We start from the raw sequence: 19588 nt of genomic DNA, 5'->3' as shown, positions 1-19588 counted from the left end.
GAGCAACAAGGGAGCTTAGAATTAGTCCAGCAGTTGAAAACATGCCTTTAAAAGATGTGCATCAATGGCCTTCAACAGAGAATATTGTATTCAAGTCTTTTGACCATGAAAATATCACACAAAGCAGCTTCAACCCATTGAAACCAGAGGCCTTAAACAATAATGCTGTTTGACAATAATAGCTAAAGGGTACATCTTACATTTTTAAACCTATACATAATTTGCCTCTTACATATAGTACTTTGATCCACAGGGGAATGAGACTTGCACATTTTTTCTTGTCTATATTGGTCTAAAATCACCAAACTTAGTCTTTAATCAACTTTTCACCATCTTTCTTTATGGTATATTAGATAATAGATGTTTGCATTTCAGACTGGATTTAGTTTAATGTGGTAGACACCCCAATATATTGCTAACAAGGTGATCAACAATCAACTAAATCCATATTGTATTAATGTAATAATACACATAACATTATATTATCTTTCTACGTCTTGATGGCACTGCGAGCCATGATGGACTTCTTAGTGTTTCTCTCAGGTTTCAAAAGGATTATATAACACTTTGGTCCAAACAGCGCCACCAAAAGGCCAAAACTAGATGCTAAAATAGCAAATACCTCCACTACATCTGCATATTTGCCTGGAGAGCTGATATATGCTGGAATGAAGGCTATCCACACGGCACAGAAGATCAACATGCTGAAAGTGATGAACTTGGCTTCATTGAAGTTGTCTGGAAGATTCCTTGCCATGAATGCTAAGACGAAGCTGAGGAGGGCCAATACACCAATATAACCTAGTAACACTGCAAAACCAATTGTTGATCCTACTTCACACTCATATATTATCTTATCACTATGGTATTGTGTGTTTTTATAAGGAGTTGGTGAGGCAGACGCAAGCCAGGCTGTGCAGATTATTGCCTGGATGGAAGTAAGAGCCAGAACTGTTCCTCTCTGCTGCATAATACCGAAAAACTTCATAATGTCTGCACCCCCAGGCTTGGAGGCCTTGAACACAGCCAACACCACCATAGTCTTTACCAGGATACAGGAGACACACAGCACAAAGCTGATCCCAAATACTGCATGCCTCAGCTGACAAGTCCACAGTCTGGGACGGCCAATGAACAGAAGTGAGCACAGGAAACACAGTTTGAGTGACAGCAAAAGTTGGAAGCTGAGTTCTGAGTTGTTGGCGCGTACCATGGGTGTGTCTCGATGATAGACGAGGATTCCCAGGACAATGGCACAGATAAGTGTGCCTAGCAATGAGATGGTTGTCAAGGAGATACCCAGGCCCTCGTGGTAGGAGAGGAACTCCATGCTCTTAGGAACACAGTGGTCACGCTGGGGACTGGACCAGAAGTCCTCTGGACAACTGGTGCACTCTGTAGAATCTAACAAAGAAGAGAAGATTAAAGGGACAGACAAGTACAGTGTAATCCAAAAGATAACCTACTGTACATACAGAATGTAAACCTACCAGTCTCATTGCTGATCTCTCCCTCAGAGCAAGCAATGCAGTCAAAGCAGCAGACAGGTTCCGCTTTCTTCCTGGCTAGACGGGTTCCAGGGGAACAGTTCTCACTGCACACTGACCTAGAAGGCTACAGAGGAAATAAATACATTTCAGTCCAAACTAAATTACATTCTCGTCATGAGCTCAACATTAATTATTTTAGAAAGCCAAAGTGACCTTGTTGGTTTCAAAGTTCCAGAAGATTCTGTCTTCATCAAGGATGAGTTCTTCATCTCCGGAGGCTGACTTCTTGAATATACCTACATTGTGAACCTTTGTGCTTCCATCAGGGAGCCACACCCAGTTCATGATATCACAGATTGGTAAAGTATCACCATTCTCATCAAATGATACATGATCACCAAATGATGTGGTGAAGTTGACCTTTTCCAGGTAATACACAAGCTAGAAGCGATGATGAGGAAAATTATGAAGAGCAAGAGATTTTTAATAAGCGTAATGTGTACAAGATACACTATAGTGACACTGACAATGACTGTTTATGTACTGCTGTATGAACTACACGCTTGCAGTATTTACAACACAATTTAAACATGAACTATATTTTTTCCCAAACTTCTTTGCTTTTGCACATTACTATAGAGATAATGAGTACCGCTTTGCGTGATGTTTGGACAACATCTGCAGGAGTAATATAAAAAATGTGTTTTGCAAAAATAGGCCTCCTGGTGGCGCTATAACACGCCGATCTGAAAAAATTGGGGCAGAGGCTCTGCTCTGGCATCCAGGGAGTGTGTGTACACAGTTTCATGTCATGCCGGAGATTAGCTGTCCACAGACAGGCGGGCGGACGGACGGACGGACGGACGGACGGACAGACAGACAAATGAACACGAACACACACACACACACACACACACACACACACACACACACACACACACACACACACACACACACACACACACACACACACACACACACACACACACACACGAACGGACAGGGGGCAAAACATAGTCTTGGCCAACCTGGTAAACATTTACTGCCGGCAATAAGTATATTGCCTGTAGTATTGCCTGCAGTACATCATAGCTGCATAAGGTTTTCAAAAACCATCGCAAGCAAGTTGGGATCGCCCCCTAGTGGTCTGTTTGCAATGATTCCAATATTAGATAGGTCAGTATATGGTTGAAAATCCAAATAATTGATAGAAAATATTTTTCCATTTGGTTTCCGCGATGGCTGCCGGGAGCTTAAAATGGCTATTAGCTGGGAGGGAATATGTAATATGTAAAAACTCATACAAATTGTGCACTTGGTGACAAGCTCTTGATTTTTGGCATGGTGTTAGGTATGGGCATAAGGTTTTCAAAAACCATCGCAAGCAAGTTGGGATCGCCCCCTAGTGGTCTGCTTGCAATCATTCCAATATTATCACTCAGTATATGGTTGGAAATCCAAATAATTGATAGACAATCTTTTTCAATGGATTCTGTTACTATTGGACATATTGATAATGGCTATGTGATCTTGTCAAGGATGATAAAGTTGTCAACCCCTTCAAAGAAATGGGTCCAGATCTCATCACCTTAGACACTGGTGAGTTCATGGACCCTGAGATCTCAAACGGCCTCAGGGAAGCTCCAAAGATTGGCAAAGCCATGTTCATGGAGCCACCAAACCCTTATCTGATGTCATTCCAAGGGCCAAATTGTTCACATTCACCAACAGGCCAGGCCACCTTACGTACTCCGTAAGGTCCGCCTCAGCAACAAGCCTAGCAGCCTTGTCACCATGTCAGCAAGAAGAAGCAGACACACGGATGATGCTCCATTTGCGTCATGGTGCCGAGCAAGGTCACACCAAGGCCTACCTCAGGACAGTGGATAGTGATGTGGTGATGCTGGCCATCAACCTGTTCCAGGAGCTAGGCCTCTCAGAGCTGTGGATCGGCTTTGGATCAGGAAAGGCATATAAAGATATCCCAATCCACCACATCTCACAAATGCTGGAATCTCAGAAATGCCAAGCACTGCCTTTTTTCCACACGTACACATATTGGAATGATTTCAAGCAGACCACTAGGGGGCGATCCCAACTTGATGTTTTTGAAAACCTTATGCCCATACCTAACACCATGGCAAAAATCAAAAGCTTGTCACCAAGTGCACGGTCTTGATGATTTTTTACATATTCCCTCCAAGTTTAAAGCTATTTTAAGCTCCTGGCAGCCATCGCGGACGCCATCTTGAAAATAATGCCTTTTCACAACTTATATTTTCCTAGATTTTTATTATGCTTTTTATCATGCCCAAAAGTAACAGAATCCATTGAAAAAATATTTTCTATAAATTATTTGGATTTTCAACCATATACAACCATAGACCTATGATCTCAACTTGCTTGCGATAGTTTTTGAAAACCTTATGCCCATACCTAACACCATGCCAAAAATCTAAAAATGTTTTACGAATTCCCTCTCAGCTATATAAGAACATGATTCATAGTTTCATCAATCTTTCATGCTTTGTACCAGTTTCATTACGTATATATTCATTATTATGAACAAAATTATCCAACTAGAAACTCTAATAACTGATTATTAATATCACACCTGCCATGGCTGTATTGTGTGAAAACTGGCACAGCTGTGCCCCGTGAAAGGCCCTCTTCCTGGCACACATTGCAACATGTCATGGAGGGCATGGGCCACAGCATACACAGCCTTGTAAACATTATACTCTTGCCTGAGATCAAAATCCAGCAGGGTAGTGTCTGCTGTTCCCAGGTCCTCTTGTCCAGTACACACCCTTCCACCTGCATCCACCCACTCTGATGGAAGGGGTGAAAATTTACACTGAAATGTGAGCTCCCAAAACTGCCTAACCTGAAGGAAAATAATAATAATATTCAAACAGAAATATATATATCATCTTGTGAATATTTGAAAATAGATCAGATTGAAAATTCTGATTGAACACTAAATGTATCTTTTGCGGACAGCCGATTGCATAAACACATAAATATCCCTTTAAAAAGCCGCCATTAAAATATATATTTTGTATGTGCTACCACCTTATGCACTTCATGTCAACCTCATGTACATACAGTACTGTAGAGTACCAGCTGGATTATGCTATACATATTTTAGATTTGTGTTGTGTTGTGTTGTGTTCTTTACTGTTTGATTTACTTTTCTCCTCGTCTCCCTGCCCACCCCACTTCTTTTCTTTTACTCTTCCTGAAAACAACCAAAACGATGGAGCTTGCACAAAAACACACTTATTGACACCTGTAAACCTGTGATGTGAAAACAAAGTTGATTCTAAAAAATGAATGGTGCATTTATATAGCGCTTTTATCCAAAGCGCTTAGATTGTGCATTACATTCACCCATTCACACACACATGGCAGAGAAAACCATGCAAGGCACCAACCTGCTCATCGGGAGCAATTAGGGGTTCAGCGTCTTGCTCAAGGACACTTCGACACTAACTCTAGGGGAGGCCCCCAGCCTGGGATCGAACTGGGAACTTTGCGGTTTCCAGTTCACTCTAGGGGGCCACTCTACCCCTGAGCCACTGCCGCCCCATTCTGATTCCATCATATTATTTTATTGTCTTTATCATTGTTTTATCATCGTCTTTATCATTGTTTTATTGTCTTTATCATTGTTCCTATGCTGCTACAAGGTCCGAGCAGGATCTTATGTACCTTTTTACACAAGATGCAACAATAAAGATCACCTTGAATGTCAAAATCATACAAATGACTCACTATGATGTTTTCATGGCTGTTGTCAAGGTCATTTTCAGGACGTATTTTCGACAAGAAGTCCTTGAGGCCTGGTATCTCTCCACCGCGGACTGCAATACCCAGGGTGCCTCTCACATATGGCATGTAGTGTGGAGTCTGGAGCTTTGGCTGTTCTATAAAACTCAAATCAGCTATCAACTGTAGACCTGTCAACTTCTGCTTTACCACCTGTTGATTGTAATCAATAATAATAATAATAATAATACACTCTTCTGTAAACTAATCAAGACAAATGCAATCTAATACAATTCTAACAATATAACATTTTGGTTTTAACAATGAGATGTGTGAATGGTTTGATTATTTGATTATTGTGCAGAGAAGAAAGTGTAAAAATACACAATTAATTTGGTGATCCTAAGACTGATGACATTGCATTATAATTTAATTGTGATTAAATTGCAATGCAATGTAACCTTTTTAACCATCCCTATTTACATATGTATATCCTTATATATATGTATGTATGTATGTATGTATGTATGTATGTATGTATGTATGTATGTATGTATGTATGTATGTATGTATGTGTATATATATATATATATATATATATATATATATATATATATATATATATATATATATATATATATATATATATATATATATATATATATATATGTATGTATGTATATATATATATATGTATATATAACTCATTTCAGATTCCTTATAATTATGCGTTGGATCCCAACCCGAACCTCGTCCATGAGTTTAATCAGATGCATCCCATATTCAAACACAATGACCACACGAGCTGTGGATGTCTTCATCATAGAGACAATCCTCTGGAGTTCAGCTGGGTCGCGGTCCCAGGGCAGAACCTCCAAGTAAGCCAGGCAACCCCAACCAGACTGGGCCAGCTCAGACTGGATGATGTGGGCTGCATCGTGGCCATAGACATCATCCGTAAACACTACTCCTACCCAAGTCCACTCGAACCGTCTCATAATCTGGAGCATAGCTCGCACCTGATTGGATAAAAATGGAAGGATAAGTGCTTAAATTACAGTATTCACATAGTGGTAAATTCTTTCTAATCTAAATCAGTGACCCAACATAGATTCCACAATGAAAAGGAAATTCTCTTTTGATGCTGTCAACAGAGAGAGACCTGAGGCTCCAGCAGTAATACACAAAGGCAAATGAGAGATGGTATGCAATATCAATTACACTCACTAGAAGGAGGTATTTGTCAAGTGTGTGGAACATGATGTAGTACTTAGAAGTTCACCTGGATGGTATTACTTATCATTGTTCTAAAGAAGGAAGGGTACTGGTTCCGGTCACTCAGACAGGAGCACTGGGCATAGGAACTAATCTGAAAAAACAAACAAAAAAAAAACATTATGTAATATACAACATTTGTTTTGGGACTAATGTCCTCGGCAAGCTAAGCATGTGAGTGGAGCGAGGACTGACGAGGCTGTTGTCATGTTCCACTCAACCTGTCACTCTGCTCAACTCGCTGCACCGCACACCTCGATTTTTGCCTGTTCTGCTGAACGCCACACTCACTGCTGCAAATACATGCATAGATAAATAAATGAACAAATGTATGTTTGTTGCTTACTCCCCAACCCCAGTATACAAACACATTATATGTGTTTGTATACTGACTCAGCTTGACTCAGGGTCTTACTCTTAGGTCCGGGTTAAATCAAACCTGGAACACAGATTCATTGCACTGACCTTATGAAAACCTACATTCTAAATCTGCCATCTCCGCTCACATGCTCTGCCTGCAATTAAATATGTCTGTCAAGCTTTTATATGCATTGTACATCATGCCCAGTGAGCCATAGTCGGCTATTAGACTAAAACTATAACTGGTCTAAAAGTGAAAGTTTGTTCAGCTGTTTTTTAAGTGTCTATATATAGACATAATTTCAACAGTTAAAAGGAAGACGGTCTATTTATAGCCGCTTAAAAAACTTTCATTTTTAGATCAGTTATAACCCGGTTTTAGTGTAGCCGTTAGACGTATTTTAGACGTCTAACAGCCCGAAAAATGCTCAGTGGGTGTATATTGTTGCTGTTGGGTGGAAACCTCATATGTCCAAAACTGTTACTTTTCAGTATTCGAATTCAAAAATAGCAAACATAGCCAATCTACAAGTTCAAAACGTGTCGCATTATGATGCGCTTTGAGCTTGCAGATCGGCTATTTTTGCTACTTTTCTCTACTGTAGTTTGACGAAGTAGGGCATTCATATACAATAGAGATACAAGATTTCTGCCCGACAGCAACGATATGATAAACCATCAAATAACATCATCATCAATAGGTGATGGTAAGGGTTCAATTAAGCAACTTACCAGCGGCACTCTGTACAAACCTAATACACTAGACTTGGCAATAATATGTTCTGAGGAAGGATCACCCACAATTCCGAGCACTGAAGGAGAGCCAACACAGCTCTCATCCAGTTGAAACCCCTCCTCTCTCCCACTGATCAATGACAACGCTGCACGGAATCCAACTCCAGGCGTGTAACAGGTATCATAGAGAATATACCCCAGAGTCACATTGGGTAGCAAGCTGGGGTTTCTGTTTATCTCCGTAATGGCAAAAGCCATGGTTTGGGCCCATCTGAACTCATCGATGTCGAAACTAACACACAAAATGCCACCTTGTAGAATTACAGCATACAACATCAACTAATGGTGGGGTCCCATACATCAAAACAAGATCCCTGTGCTTTCTGTTGTATGTGTGATACTCACTCATAGCAAATGGGGTCCTGTTGCTCGGAGGTGAAAGACAGATCAGGGAAGACAGAGGAGAGGTGGATATCAAACACGGCACCCAGAACCAAGTCCCCAGGCTTGTAGATTCTGTTGAGATTAAATTGTGCCTGTAACTCACAAGAAGAGGAAGATGAGGAAGACAAAGGAGAGAAGGAAGAAGGAGAGAAGGAAGAGAACAATATCAAGTATGAAAGCAGGTGTGTGTCTAGAGAAGCCCTCATGACTGTCCTCCTCTGTCTAACAACCCCCCTCCCTTCTCTAAATCCATTGTCCAGTTTTATACACAGTGCTTTGTGCCCTGTGCCAACTTGTGCTATAGAGAGTATGCACATGCGTCACTTTTCCCCCGGGACACGCCACCTCATCTAGACTGAGTGGCAAAAAATTGAGCAGCATGGAGTGCTGGAGTTTGGAAGCGCTCGTTGTAAATCACTCAGCGGTCTTGTGTACCAACTGTTTCTAAATTGCACATAAGAGGTTAAGAGGATAATTCAAGCTGCCATGTTAGTGAGTTTAACATTGTTTAATACAATCAGATAGGACTTTTCTGTTTGGATGTATGGGCTGTCAAGGCCAGAAAGTAGTTTTTTGACACTCAGTAGGCGTTCCCGCATAACTTCCGGGTACGATGATGTCACGCGCATAGCCTTTATTACGTAATCTTTCACAACGTCAATCTGAGCAGAGGAAGGAGGCCATGTGGCCCAGAGGGCAGGAGCCTATTACCTGTTTGTGTAGTATGAGGCGGCTTGATGTACAAGTACACCCCCTGGACTTTAGTATGTCACAGGGGAACAAAAAAACCCAGGGGGCTTGTTTCCATTGTACTCAATTCATCAGTAATACATACCATACCATATCATACCATACCATACCATACCATACCATACCATACCATATCATACGATACAATACATCAGTAGCCTAATACATACAATGCAATGCAATGCAATGCAATACAATACATTTTGGTATAATACATTTACATATACATAACCATGTAATTGTACATCATATCTGTAAAAGGGTAAAACACTATAAAAGCTTTGAGCTCAGTGGTCCTTTGGGTGTAGATGTGCATGTTAACCTCTATTCTGAGCTTTGCTTATTCACATCATGTGCCAACAGCAGACTATCCCCAGGTGGGTAGGTGTGTGTTTACTACTGATGACATATGGTCCAGGGCTGATGAAACACCGGCTCAACAGGTGCAATGATGGAAGATAATTATTATTTATTTTTGGACGTCTAATGAGGGCACTGAGTCACTGGAGATCTGCTCAAAACATGCTGAAATTAATTAACAACATGTGAGTGCCATTCAGGGATGGGCAACAATACAGTACTATATTCTCATCAGCTTTCAATACAATACAATCTGATATTCTAGTGTCAAAGATGGTACGGTTGAACTGAATCCATACTTAATTCACTGGTATGCTTATTTCCTTACTAACAGAGTACAGAGAGTGAAAGCGAACAGAACCCTCTCCTCAGCATTAACTACTAATATTAGTGCTCCTCAGGGTTGTGTAAGCTCAGCTGTACTTTTCACCCTTTATACTGACAGCTGTCGTACTGAGGAATGTCTGTCTGGAGGGACAGCGAGATCCATTTGCGACCTCGATGGTCGAGGTTGTTAAGGTCGTTAGCTCAGCTGTACTTTTCACCCTTTATACTGACAGCTGTCGTACTGAGGAATGTTTGTCTGGACATCGAGATCCATTTGCGACCTCGATGGTCAAGGTCGTTAAGGTCGCAACCTCAGAGACCTTAGCGGCCTTAGGTCCCGACGCACGTCGCCTGCCAGCTACGTCGCCAGCCACGACCGGCGTGCCAGGCTCCCGTTTATAGCCCGGTTAGACTCTTCACATACTGTACTAGAGTATGTCTGACAGAAATTTCAGAGCTGAAATTGACATGTAAATTTGAAATAAATGCATAAACATGTAGGCTAGTAAAATACAAGGTTAGAGCTAGCATTTGCTAGCATTGTTAACCAAATCCTCAGTTTCCATCCAAACATCGCAAAAACGCGGTAAAATCCGCTATTTCTACCCGATCGTTTTGAAAGGTATCATCACTAGTCTGTTGGCTTGCGTCTAATATAAATTTCAAATAAAGATGTATAAACGATCATATTTTGTTAAAACTGTTGTGAAAATGTATCTCTGTATCTCTCCCACAGTGTCTAATAAGACAGCTACGATGTCCGCTATATAGCTGACAGTAGCCTATATATAATATAGTATAGTATCTTAATATTAGGCAGTGCGTTTGGCGTGTGGCTATTGTTGTATATTAGCCCTTATTGCTTATATTTATGAACATTATACACAAGTCTAAAGCAGATAGAAATGTCTGCACTCTGCATAGGCTAAATCAAGGACACTCTGCTAGCTGTGAATTCCAATTTACATCTCCATTGTTAACCCGAAAGACATCAGGCCATTGTCTAGGCCATTGTCTTCACTCCATTCTTCCTGACTGACATACAGTTGCAGATTAGGTCGGCAGATGTTCCAAAGGGCTTCAGCTTCAATTGGTGGGGGGGTTCTCACTGACCCCGACACACACAAATGTACCCGCCTGTTTTGAATGTGTGAGCTACCTACAGTATATAGGCTGACTGAAAATGTAACTCAGTACTGTCCCACTCCCGACGCCGTGAGGCTGACGGAGGGGCTCCCTGGGTCTCATGCTGTTGTACTTGTTGCTGAATAAATCGAATACTGATCAAACGAGTCCGGACGTCTTCTCCACTTTATTCCAAGCAGCTAGGCCTGGTAACCCGCAGTCTAGTACAGACACGACAGTTGGTGCCGAAAACTCTGGCGGATATGTACCTATTTTTGGCTAGATTCTATAGTGAACGAACCAGGGGGGTTTCTGTGCGGTCTGTGGGAGCGGGCCTGGCTGTGAGGACGTCCGGATCGGATCCATGTGAGTGTTCCTGCGAGGAGGGGGACCGCCACGGAAGCAAGCCGTGGGACATCAGTGCAACCTGGTTTTCTACAAGGGGAGGACCTCGCGGCGCAGACGCTGTGATGACTGCGCAGTGCGCGTCGGCCTCACGACCAGATCTAAGATGGCTCCACAACGCATCTTCTCGCAATCGCCAGCGTAGCACTCTGCTGTGATGGCAGCAGGGCGAAGAACTTGCAATGTCGAGGTTCTTCGGGGGGGGGGGTATGTTGTGAGAATCGAGCACCTATCTTTTGGTTGGAGGACAATGGTACCACCTAGAACTGCACTCAGCAGCTCTGCTGAGGTGCGTTGTTGAGAAGCTACAACAACGACATTATCGGATGGGGGCCGTGGGTTACAGTGTTATGTGAGTGATTTTTTCACTCTCTGGTCTCTGGTGTTTAATGTGGGGGTATATGGACGTGGTGGCTAAAGAGGAAAGAGAACTCCCTAGGGTACATGCATGGTTCATTTTATTCTTTACATCTGGCGTGTTTAGCTGAATAGAATGAATGAATGAATAGTTTATTTCGGTCATTAAGCCATGTACAGAGTTTGTCATTTGACATTTCCAAGGAAGAAAATTATAAAATTCATGGACCGAAAACGTGTAGGCTGAAGCCGTAGCTTATAATGCCTACCCTTATAATATTATAAAACAAACAATAACAAAACATCAATCAATACTCAAAACAAAACAAAAACAAAAACAAAATGTGTCTTTTCATCTACAAATAATAACATGTAATGGTTTATAATATTTTTGTATATTTATCTACTATATTATCTTTAAACATTTTCTTGAATTTATAAATAGAACTGCATTTCTTTAGGTCATTTTCACAACTATTCCATATTTCTCTTGCCATAACCGATGTACATCTCTTTTTAATATTTGTTCTAGCTGTGATGATTCCAAACATAAGTATACCCCTCAACTCGTACTGATTTTCTTTGATTTGAAACATATTCTGAATGCATCTTGGAAGCAGTTTCTGTTGTGCTTTGAATGCTAATAAAACTGTTTTCTGTGCTACTATATCATAGAATTTTAAGGTATTATACTTAATAAAGAGTTTATTTGTAGGTTCATAATATCCGGATCTATTTATTATCCTTATGGCTCTTTTCTGTAATATAAAAATAGGGTTGGTATTCGTTTTGTATGCATTTCCCCATATCTCCACACAGTAAGTAATGTGTGGAACTATGAGTGAACAATATATTAAATACAGTGATTTTTGACAGAGGATGTATTTATTTTTATATAGTATTGCAATTGTTTTAGACATTTTTATTTTTACATTATTTATATGTGATTTCCAGCATAGTTTATCATCTATTATTACTCCCAAAAACGTATTTTCATATACTCTTTCTATTTCCATACCACCGATTTTAATTGTAGCTTGATTTTTTATTTTTCTAGTGCCAAATATTATATACTTTGTTTAAGTTAGATTCAATGATAGCTTGTTAATGTCAAACCATGTCTTTATTTTCATCAATTCCCCTTCCACTGCATTCAGAAGCTGCTCCAAATTCTTCCCAGAACGATAAAGGTTTGTATCATCGGCAAACCAGACATCATTTAATACTGGTGACACTTTACAAATCTCATACCATATAGTATAAATAATTTCGGACCTAGAACCGAACCTTGCGGGACGCCGAAGGTGACTTTTTCTAATCCAGATTTTTCATTATTTATTGGACATATTGGTGTCTATCCTCTAGGTAACTTTTTATCCATGAATAGCAATCAATAAATACTCCCACCGTATATTCCCCTTTTTCAATGGCAGTTGAGATTCCCTCCACTAATTCCGTTACCGCCATTGAAGTGGACCTATTTGCTCTAAACCCATATTGATGATTGCTCAAAAGGTTGTGTTTTTCTAGAAACTGGTCAAGTTTTTTTACAAATATTTTTTCAATAATTTTGGAAAATTGTGACAGTAAGGAAATTGGTCTGTAGTTGTTGAATTGATGTCTATCTCCGTTTTTGAAAATGGGAATTACTTTTGCAGTTTTCATTTTGTTTGGAAACATACCTGTTTGAAAAGATTTATTACATTTGTGGGTGAATGGTTTTACTATGTGCATTATTATATTTTTAACTAGTGACATGTCTATATCAGTCCAGTCAGTAGACTTTTTGTCTTTGAACTGGTTTACTAATTCAATTATATCTATTTCATTTATACCACTAATAAAAAATGTAATTAAATTCTATTAAGTGGCCAAATAGAAGCCCAATCCACAATACATGAGCCCAAAGGCCTTCCTTATGACTAAACTGACACCCACTTTCTTAAAAGTATCATGGGTCTAAATAGCATTTTCAGGCTGAGAGAAGCACTTTGGTGACGTTTAACTGTAACTTGTTCCCAGTACATTCTGAGTGGCTGGTGACTGTGTGTTGTACCTGAAAGTGCCCAAATAGAATCCCAATGCACTATACATGGGCCCAAATGCCTTCCTTATGACAAAACTGACACTCATTTTCTTAAAAAAAACATTGGTCAAAATAGCCTTTTCAGGATGAGAGAAGCACTTTGGTGACGTTTAACTGTAACTTGTTCCCAGTACATTCTGAGTGGCTGGTGACTGTGTGTTGTACCTGAAAGTGCCCAAATAGAATCCCAATACACTATACATGGGCCCAAATGCCTTCCTTATGACAAAACTGACACTCATTTTCTTAAAAAAATCATTGGTCAAAATAGCCTTTTCAGGCTGAGAGAAGCACTTTGGTGACGTTTAACTGTAACTTGTTCCCAGTACAGTCTAAGTGGCTGCTGACTGTGTGACTTGGCTAAAAGTGGCCAAATAGAAGCCCAATCCACAATACATGAGCCAAAAGGCCTTCCTTATGACTAAACTGACACCCACTTTCTTAAAAGTATCATGGGTCTAAATAGCCTTTTCAGGCTGAGAAAAGCACTTTGGTGACATTTGGCTGTAACTTGTTCCCAGTACATTCTGAGTGGCTGGTGACTGTGTGTTGTACCTAAAAGTGCCCAACAAGAATCCCAATGCACTATACATGGGCCCAAATGCCTTCCTTATGACAAAACTGACACTCATTTTCTTTAAAAAATCATTGGTCAAAATAGCCTTTTCAGGCTGAGAGAAGCACTTTGGTGACGTTTCACTGTAACTTGTTCCCAGTACAGTCTAAGTGGCTGCTGACTGTGTGACTTGGTTAAAAGTGGCCAAATAGAAGCCCAATCCACAATACATGAGCCCAAAGGCCTTCCTTATGACTAAACTGACACCCACTTTCTTAAAAGTATCATGGGTCTAAATAGCATTTTCAGGCTGAGAGAAGCACTTTGGTTGCGTTTAACTGTAACTTGTTCCCAGTACATTCTGAGTGGCTGGTGACTGTGTGTTGTACCTAAAAGTGCCCAAATAGAACCCCAATGCACTATACATGGGCCCAAATGCCTTCCTTATGACAAAACTGACACTCATTTTCTTTAAAAAATCATTGGTCAAAGTAGCCTTTTCAGGCTGAGAGAAGCACTTTGGTGACATTTAACTGTAACTTGTTCCCAGTACATTCTGAGTGGCTGGTGACTGTGTGTTGTTCGTAAAAGTGCCCAAATAGAATCCCAATGCACTATACATGGGCCCAAATGCCTTCCTTATGACAAAACTGACACTCATTTTCTTTAAAAAAAATCATTGGTCAAAATAGCCTTTTCAGGCTGAGAGAAGCACTTTGGTGACGTTTAACTGTAACTTGTTCCCAGTACAGTCTAAGTGGCTGGTGACTGTGTGACTTGGCTAAAAGTGGCCAAATAGAAGCCCAATACATGAGCCCAAAGGCCTTCCTTATGACTAAACTGACACCCACTTTCTTAAAAGTATCATGGGTCTAAATAGCATTTTCAGGCTGAGAGAAGTACTTTGGTGACATTTGGCTGTAACTTGTTCCCAGTACATTCTGAGTGGCTGGTGACTGTGTGTTGTACCTAAAAGTGCCCAAATAGAATCCCAATGCACTATACATGGGCCCAAATGCCTTCCTTATGACAAAACTGACACTCATTTTCTTAAAAAAAATCATTGGTCAAAATAGCCTTTTCAGGCTGAGAGAAGCACTTTGGTGACGTTTAACTGTAACTTGTTCCCAGTACATTCTGAGTGGCTGGTGACTGTGTGTTGTACCTAAAAGTGCCCAAATAGAACCCCAATGCACTATACATGGGCCCAAATGCCTTCCTTATGACAAAACTGACACTCATTTTCTTAAAAAAATCATTGGTCAAAATAGCCTTTTCAGGCTGAGAGAAGCACTTTGGTGACGTTTAACTGTAACTTGTTCCCAGTACATTCTGAGTGGCTGGTGACTGTGTGTTGTACCTAAAAGTGCCCAAATAGAATCCCAATGCACTATACATGGGCCCAAATGCCTTCCTTATGACAAAACTGACACTCATTTTCTTAAAAAAATCATTGGTCAAAGTAGCCATTTCAGGCTGAGAGAAGCACTTTGGTGACGTTTAACTGTAACTTGTTCCCAGTACATTCTGAGTGGCTGGTGACTGTGTGTTGTACCTAAAAGTGCCCAAATAGAATCCCAATGCACTATACATGGGCCCAAATAACTTCCTTATGACAAAACTGACACTCATTTTCTTTAAAAAATCATTGGTCAAAATAGCCTTTTCAGGCTGAAAGAAGCACTTTGGTGACATTTAACTGTAACTTGTTCCCAGTACAGTCTAAGTGGCTGCTGACTGTGTGAATTGGCTAAAAGTGGCCAAATAGAAGCCCAATCCACAATACATGAGCCAAAAGGCCTTCCTTATGACTAATCTGACACCCACTTTCTTAAAAGTATCATGGGTCTAAATAGCATTTTCAGGCTGAGAGAAGTACTTTGGTGACATTTGGCTGTAACTTGTTCCCAGTACATTCTGAGTGTCTGGTGACTGTGTGTTGTACCTAAAAGTGCCCAAATAGAATCCCAATGCACTATACATGGGCCCAAATGCCTTCCTTATGACAAAACTGACACTCATTTTCTTAAAAAAAAATCATTGGTCAAAATAGCCTTTTCAGGCTGAGAGAAGCACTTTGGTGACGTTTAACTGTAACTTGTTCCCAGTACATTCTGAGTGGCTGGTGACTGTGTGTTGTACCTAAAAGTGCCCAAATAGAACCCCAATGCACTATACATGGGCCCAAATGCCTTCCTTATGACAAAACTGACACTCATTTTCTTAAAAAAACATCATTGGTCAAAATAGCCTTTTCAGGCTGAGAGAAGCACTTTGGTGACGTTTAACTGTAACTTGTTCCCAGTACATTCTGAGTGGCTGGTGACTGTGTGTTGTACCTAAAAGTGCCCAAATAGAATCCCAATGCACTATACATGAGCCCAAATGCCTTCCTTATGACAAAACTGACACTCATTTACTTTAAAAAATCATTGGTCAAAGTAGCCATTTCAGGCTGAGAGAAGCACTTTGGTGACGTTTAACTGTAACTTGTTCCCAGTACATTCTGAGTGGCTGGTGACTGTGTGTTGTACCTAAAAGTGCCCAAATAGAATCCCAATGCACTATACATGGGCCCAAATAACTTCCTTATGACAAAACTGACACTCATTTTCTTTAAAAAATCATTGGTCAAAATAGCCTTTTCAGGCTGAAAGAAGCACTTTGGTGACATTTAACTGTAACTTGTTCCCAGTACAGTCTAAGTGGCTGCTGACTGTGTGAATTGGCTAAAAGTGGCCAAATAGAAGCCCAATCCACAATACATGAGCCAAAAGGCCTTCCTTGTGACTAATCTGACACCCACTTTCTTAAAAGTATCATGGGTCTAAATAGCATTTTCAGGCTGAGAGAAGCACTTTGGTGACATTTGGCTGTAACTTGTTCCCAGTACATTCCGAGTGGCTGGTGACTGTGTGTTGTACCTAAAAGTGCCCAAATAGAATCCCAATGCACTATACATGGGCCCAAATGCCTTCCTTATGACAAAACTGACACTCAGTTTCTTAAAAAAAACATTGGTCAAAATAGGCTTTTCAGGCTGAGAGAAGCACTTTGGTGACATTTGCACTGCAAAAAAAACAAGGTTTCCGGCTATGAAAACCGATGAATATGAGATGTAAATTCAGAGAATTTACAAGAATTTACAAGAGTTTTCCACTCGGAAAACTCAAAGTTTTGTGAGTCGGTAAACTCCTGTATGGTACCAAATTAAGTATGCGTGACCCCCTGCTGGGGTTGCTGCCAGAAAATCACACCTTCAGCCCTAACCTGGATTTCCACAATTTGGGAGGGGGGAGATCCCCCCTCCCTCGAGCAATGCTACTGAGCATGTGCAATAAGCCACCTATGATTGGCTGTGACGTAGGTGGGCATCCCGCCCTTATTTTGGGGGTCACATTGTGTGTGTGTGGGGGGGGGGGGGGGGGGGGGCTCACAAGGTGACCCCCCAATACAGAATAAGGTCACCATCACACAGTTCCCCTGTATCTCTAAGTATTTGTCTAAGAACATGACATAATGCAGAAAATACATGGCCTACATGAAATAATGCAGCACAGACATTAACTCCATTGTTATGGTATTTATTAGAAAAGGAAGGCACAGAAATAATAATCCTAAAATACAAATGTATCACTTTAAAATGGCAGACAGTGAGAAAAGTATTCCACATAAAAGTATCAATGCTGTAATAATATGTGTGAAGTCAGACTGGTAATCAATAGCCTACTTAAAGTAACAAAACAAGTAAACATACCCATTGAGCAGAATGTCAAGTAAAAAATGCATAAGAATATTAAAAAATAGGAGATCTATGGTCCATTTGTACACTCAGAGTTGTAGACCTGTAAGGGTCCATTTGGTTCCGTGTGTTACCGCTGTAGTTTGTCCTGGTGTATGTGTTTCTAGTTAACATGCCACACACTCAGAGCCATATCAAAGCTACTGGAATGAATACAAAATGGGCCACTGTTCATTTAATTCAATTTTGGGTTCCGTGTGCTGGTGTCTGTCGCCCGCCTCTTCTAGTCCTCTTCTTCCAAAGCCAATGGAGTTCCTTCATGTGGAACGCGTCACGTGAGCCACCCAACGAACGCCAACTGAGAGGGAGAGAAAGGAAATAAATTAGACAACGGTGGAGTTGGTACTTTAATAAGGACCCCCAATTTAACATGCATTAGGTCTACAGACCCTGTTAATTGCATGTCTATCTCTGAGACCCCAATTTATATAGTGAAATGTATGTTAATTTAACTCAGTGTGTAGAAACCCTTGATACATTGATCAGTTCCCCTCTTCTAATGCCTCACTAAATTTCCACACCAACACCAGGCCTACAATGTAACTTGTAATTTTCACATAATGTTCAACTATCAGATTACAAGAGGGTTCAGGGATTTGTGGTAAAATAAATGTGACGTGCTGTGAGCTTGTAGATTGGCTATTTTGTGTAGTCACACCCTTACCTTGCAAAACGTGAGGTCCAAGAGGTTCTTGAATGTGGTCACTGCCCTCACCAGGTCAAACAGCGCTGCGTCTGGAACATACAGACACAGGGAGAGTGTGTAAGTAATCGAACCGTTTTTTTTTTAGTCAGGCTCTACTTTATACTGTTATGCTGTACATTACTTCTAGACTCATGTTAAACCTACCATGGTTTTATAAGCTTGGTCATCACAGACGCTCCTCGATCTTTTCATCCCCACTGCTGTGACGCAGGAAATGACAAGCAGAAACATCTGAGAAAGAAAGAAAATTAAAAGGAAAAGGAGAAGGGTTAGACACAATCAAAGTATCATGCTCCATCGCACAACTGCTTGTAGATTGGTACAAAACAGATGGATTAGACTAGTTAATACCTGGTAGAGAGAATTTGGACACACAAAGTGTTCTCATACTCCACAGGGAGGGTTGGACAGTTACAATTATAAGCACAGCAGCAACCCAGAACGCCACCTGAGAGAGAGAAGGGAGATATATTAGACAGTCAATAAAAGTAATATTCTAAGCATGACTGTGATGTTGTCATTTTAATGTCAGACACCCAGTTATGCATTTAAGCCCTAATTTAGTGGCAATTCTATCCGAGATGTTTTGCATCGAGTTGCATCGAGTCTGTGTGTCATGCAGATAAGGCGTGAACGGCCCAGTTTTAGCATTACTGTAGCTATAGAAATGTGTTGACGATCCAAGCGCCATTGTCCCATGGTGAATTTATTTTCTTTGTTAGGGGGAAAACTAGTCAGGAAAAAACTACAAACAGTAACATACTAATATCAATGCAGGGTCTTAACATTTTCTGGGGCCTGCATTTAGCTGCTAACCAGTGTTTAATAAAGTCATGTTTGTTGTTTTATTTTATGTAAAGGCTCAGCAACATCAGAACTCCACAATGAAAATATATAAACGTTGCCTTCATACCTGAGGAGAACTCCTGTTGTCAAAAATGGTACAGCTGGGTTCCATGATGCTAACCTGGAGGTTATGCTGTATAGAGAGAAAGAAAAGAGGGAAAAATACATTTAAGATTTCGGCTGTGGCATAAGA

General features: G+C 40.5%; 1 protein-coding gene and 1 long non-coding RNA gene across 2 annotated transcripts; both read right to left on the bottom strand.

Moving 5' to 3' along the window:
• Nucleotides 1-490: 490 nt before the first annotated feature.
• Nucleotides 491-7889, bottom strand: LOC311043243 (extracellular calcium-sensing receptor-like; the record flags this gene model as incomplete). Its single annotated transcript, XM_084054419.1, has 7 exons — nucleotides 491-801; nucleotides 976-1404; nucleotides 1596-1614; nucleotides 1704-1931; nucleotides 4156-4320; nucleotides 6005-6280; nucleotides 7629-7889. The coding sequence occupies 7 exons, from the start codon at nucleotides 7887-7889 to the stop codon at nucleotides 491-493; spliced, it is 1689 nt and encodes a 562-aa protein (XP_083910545.1).
• A 9757-nt stretch (nucleotides 7890-17646) lies between these two features.
• Nucleotides 17647-19002, bottom strand: LOC311044379. Its single transcript, XR_014600681.1, has 4 exons — nucleotides 18901-19002; nucleotides 18694-18780; nucleotides 18508-18578; nucleotides 17647-18141 (listed from the first exon to the last, which is right to left on the bottom strand). It is a non-coding gene; the product is annotated as an uncharacterized lncRNA (long non-coding RNA).
• Between the last annotated feature and the right edge of the window lie 586 nt (nucleotides 19003-19588).

The sequence above is a fragment of the Gymnoscopelus microlampas genome, assembly GCF_963454915.1.
Source record: "Gymnoscopelus microlampas genome assembly, chromosome: 4".
In the NCBI taxonomy this organism is placed as follows: domain Eukaryota; kingdom Metazoa; phylum Chordata; class Actinopteri; order Myctophiformes; family Myctophidae; genus Gymnoscopelus; species Gymnoscopelus microlampas.
Note: the sequence above shows the minus strand (reverse complement) of the source record. Positions and strands in the feature narration are given on the sequence as shown.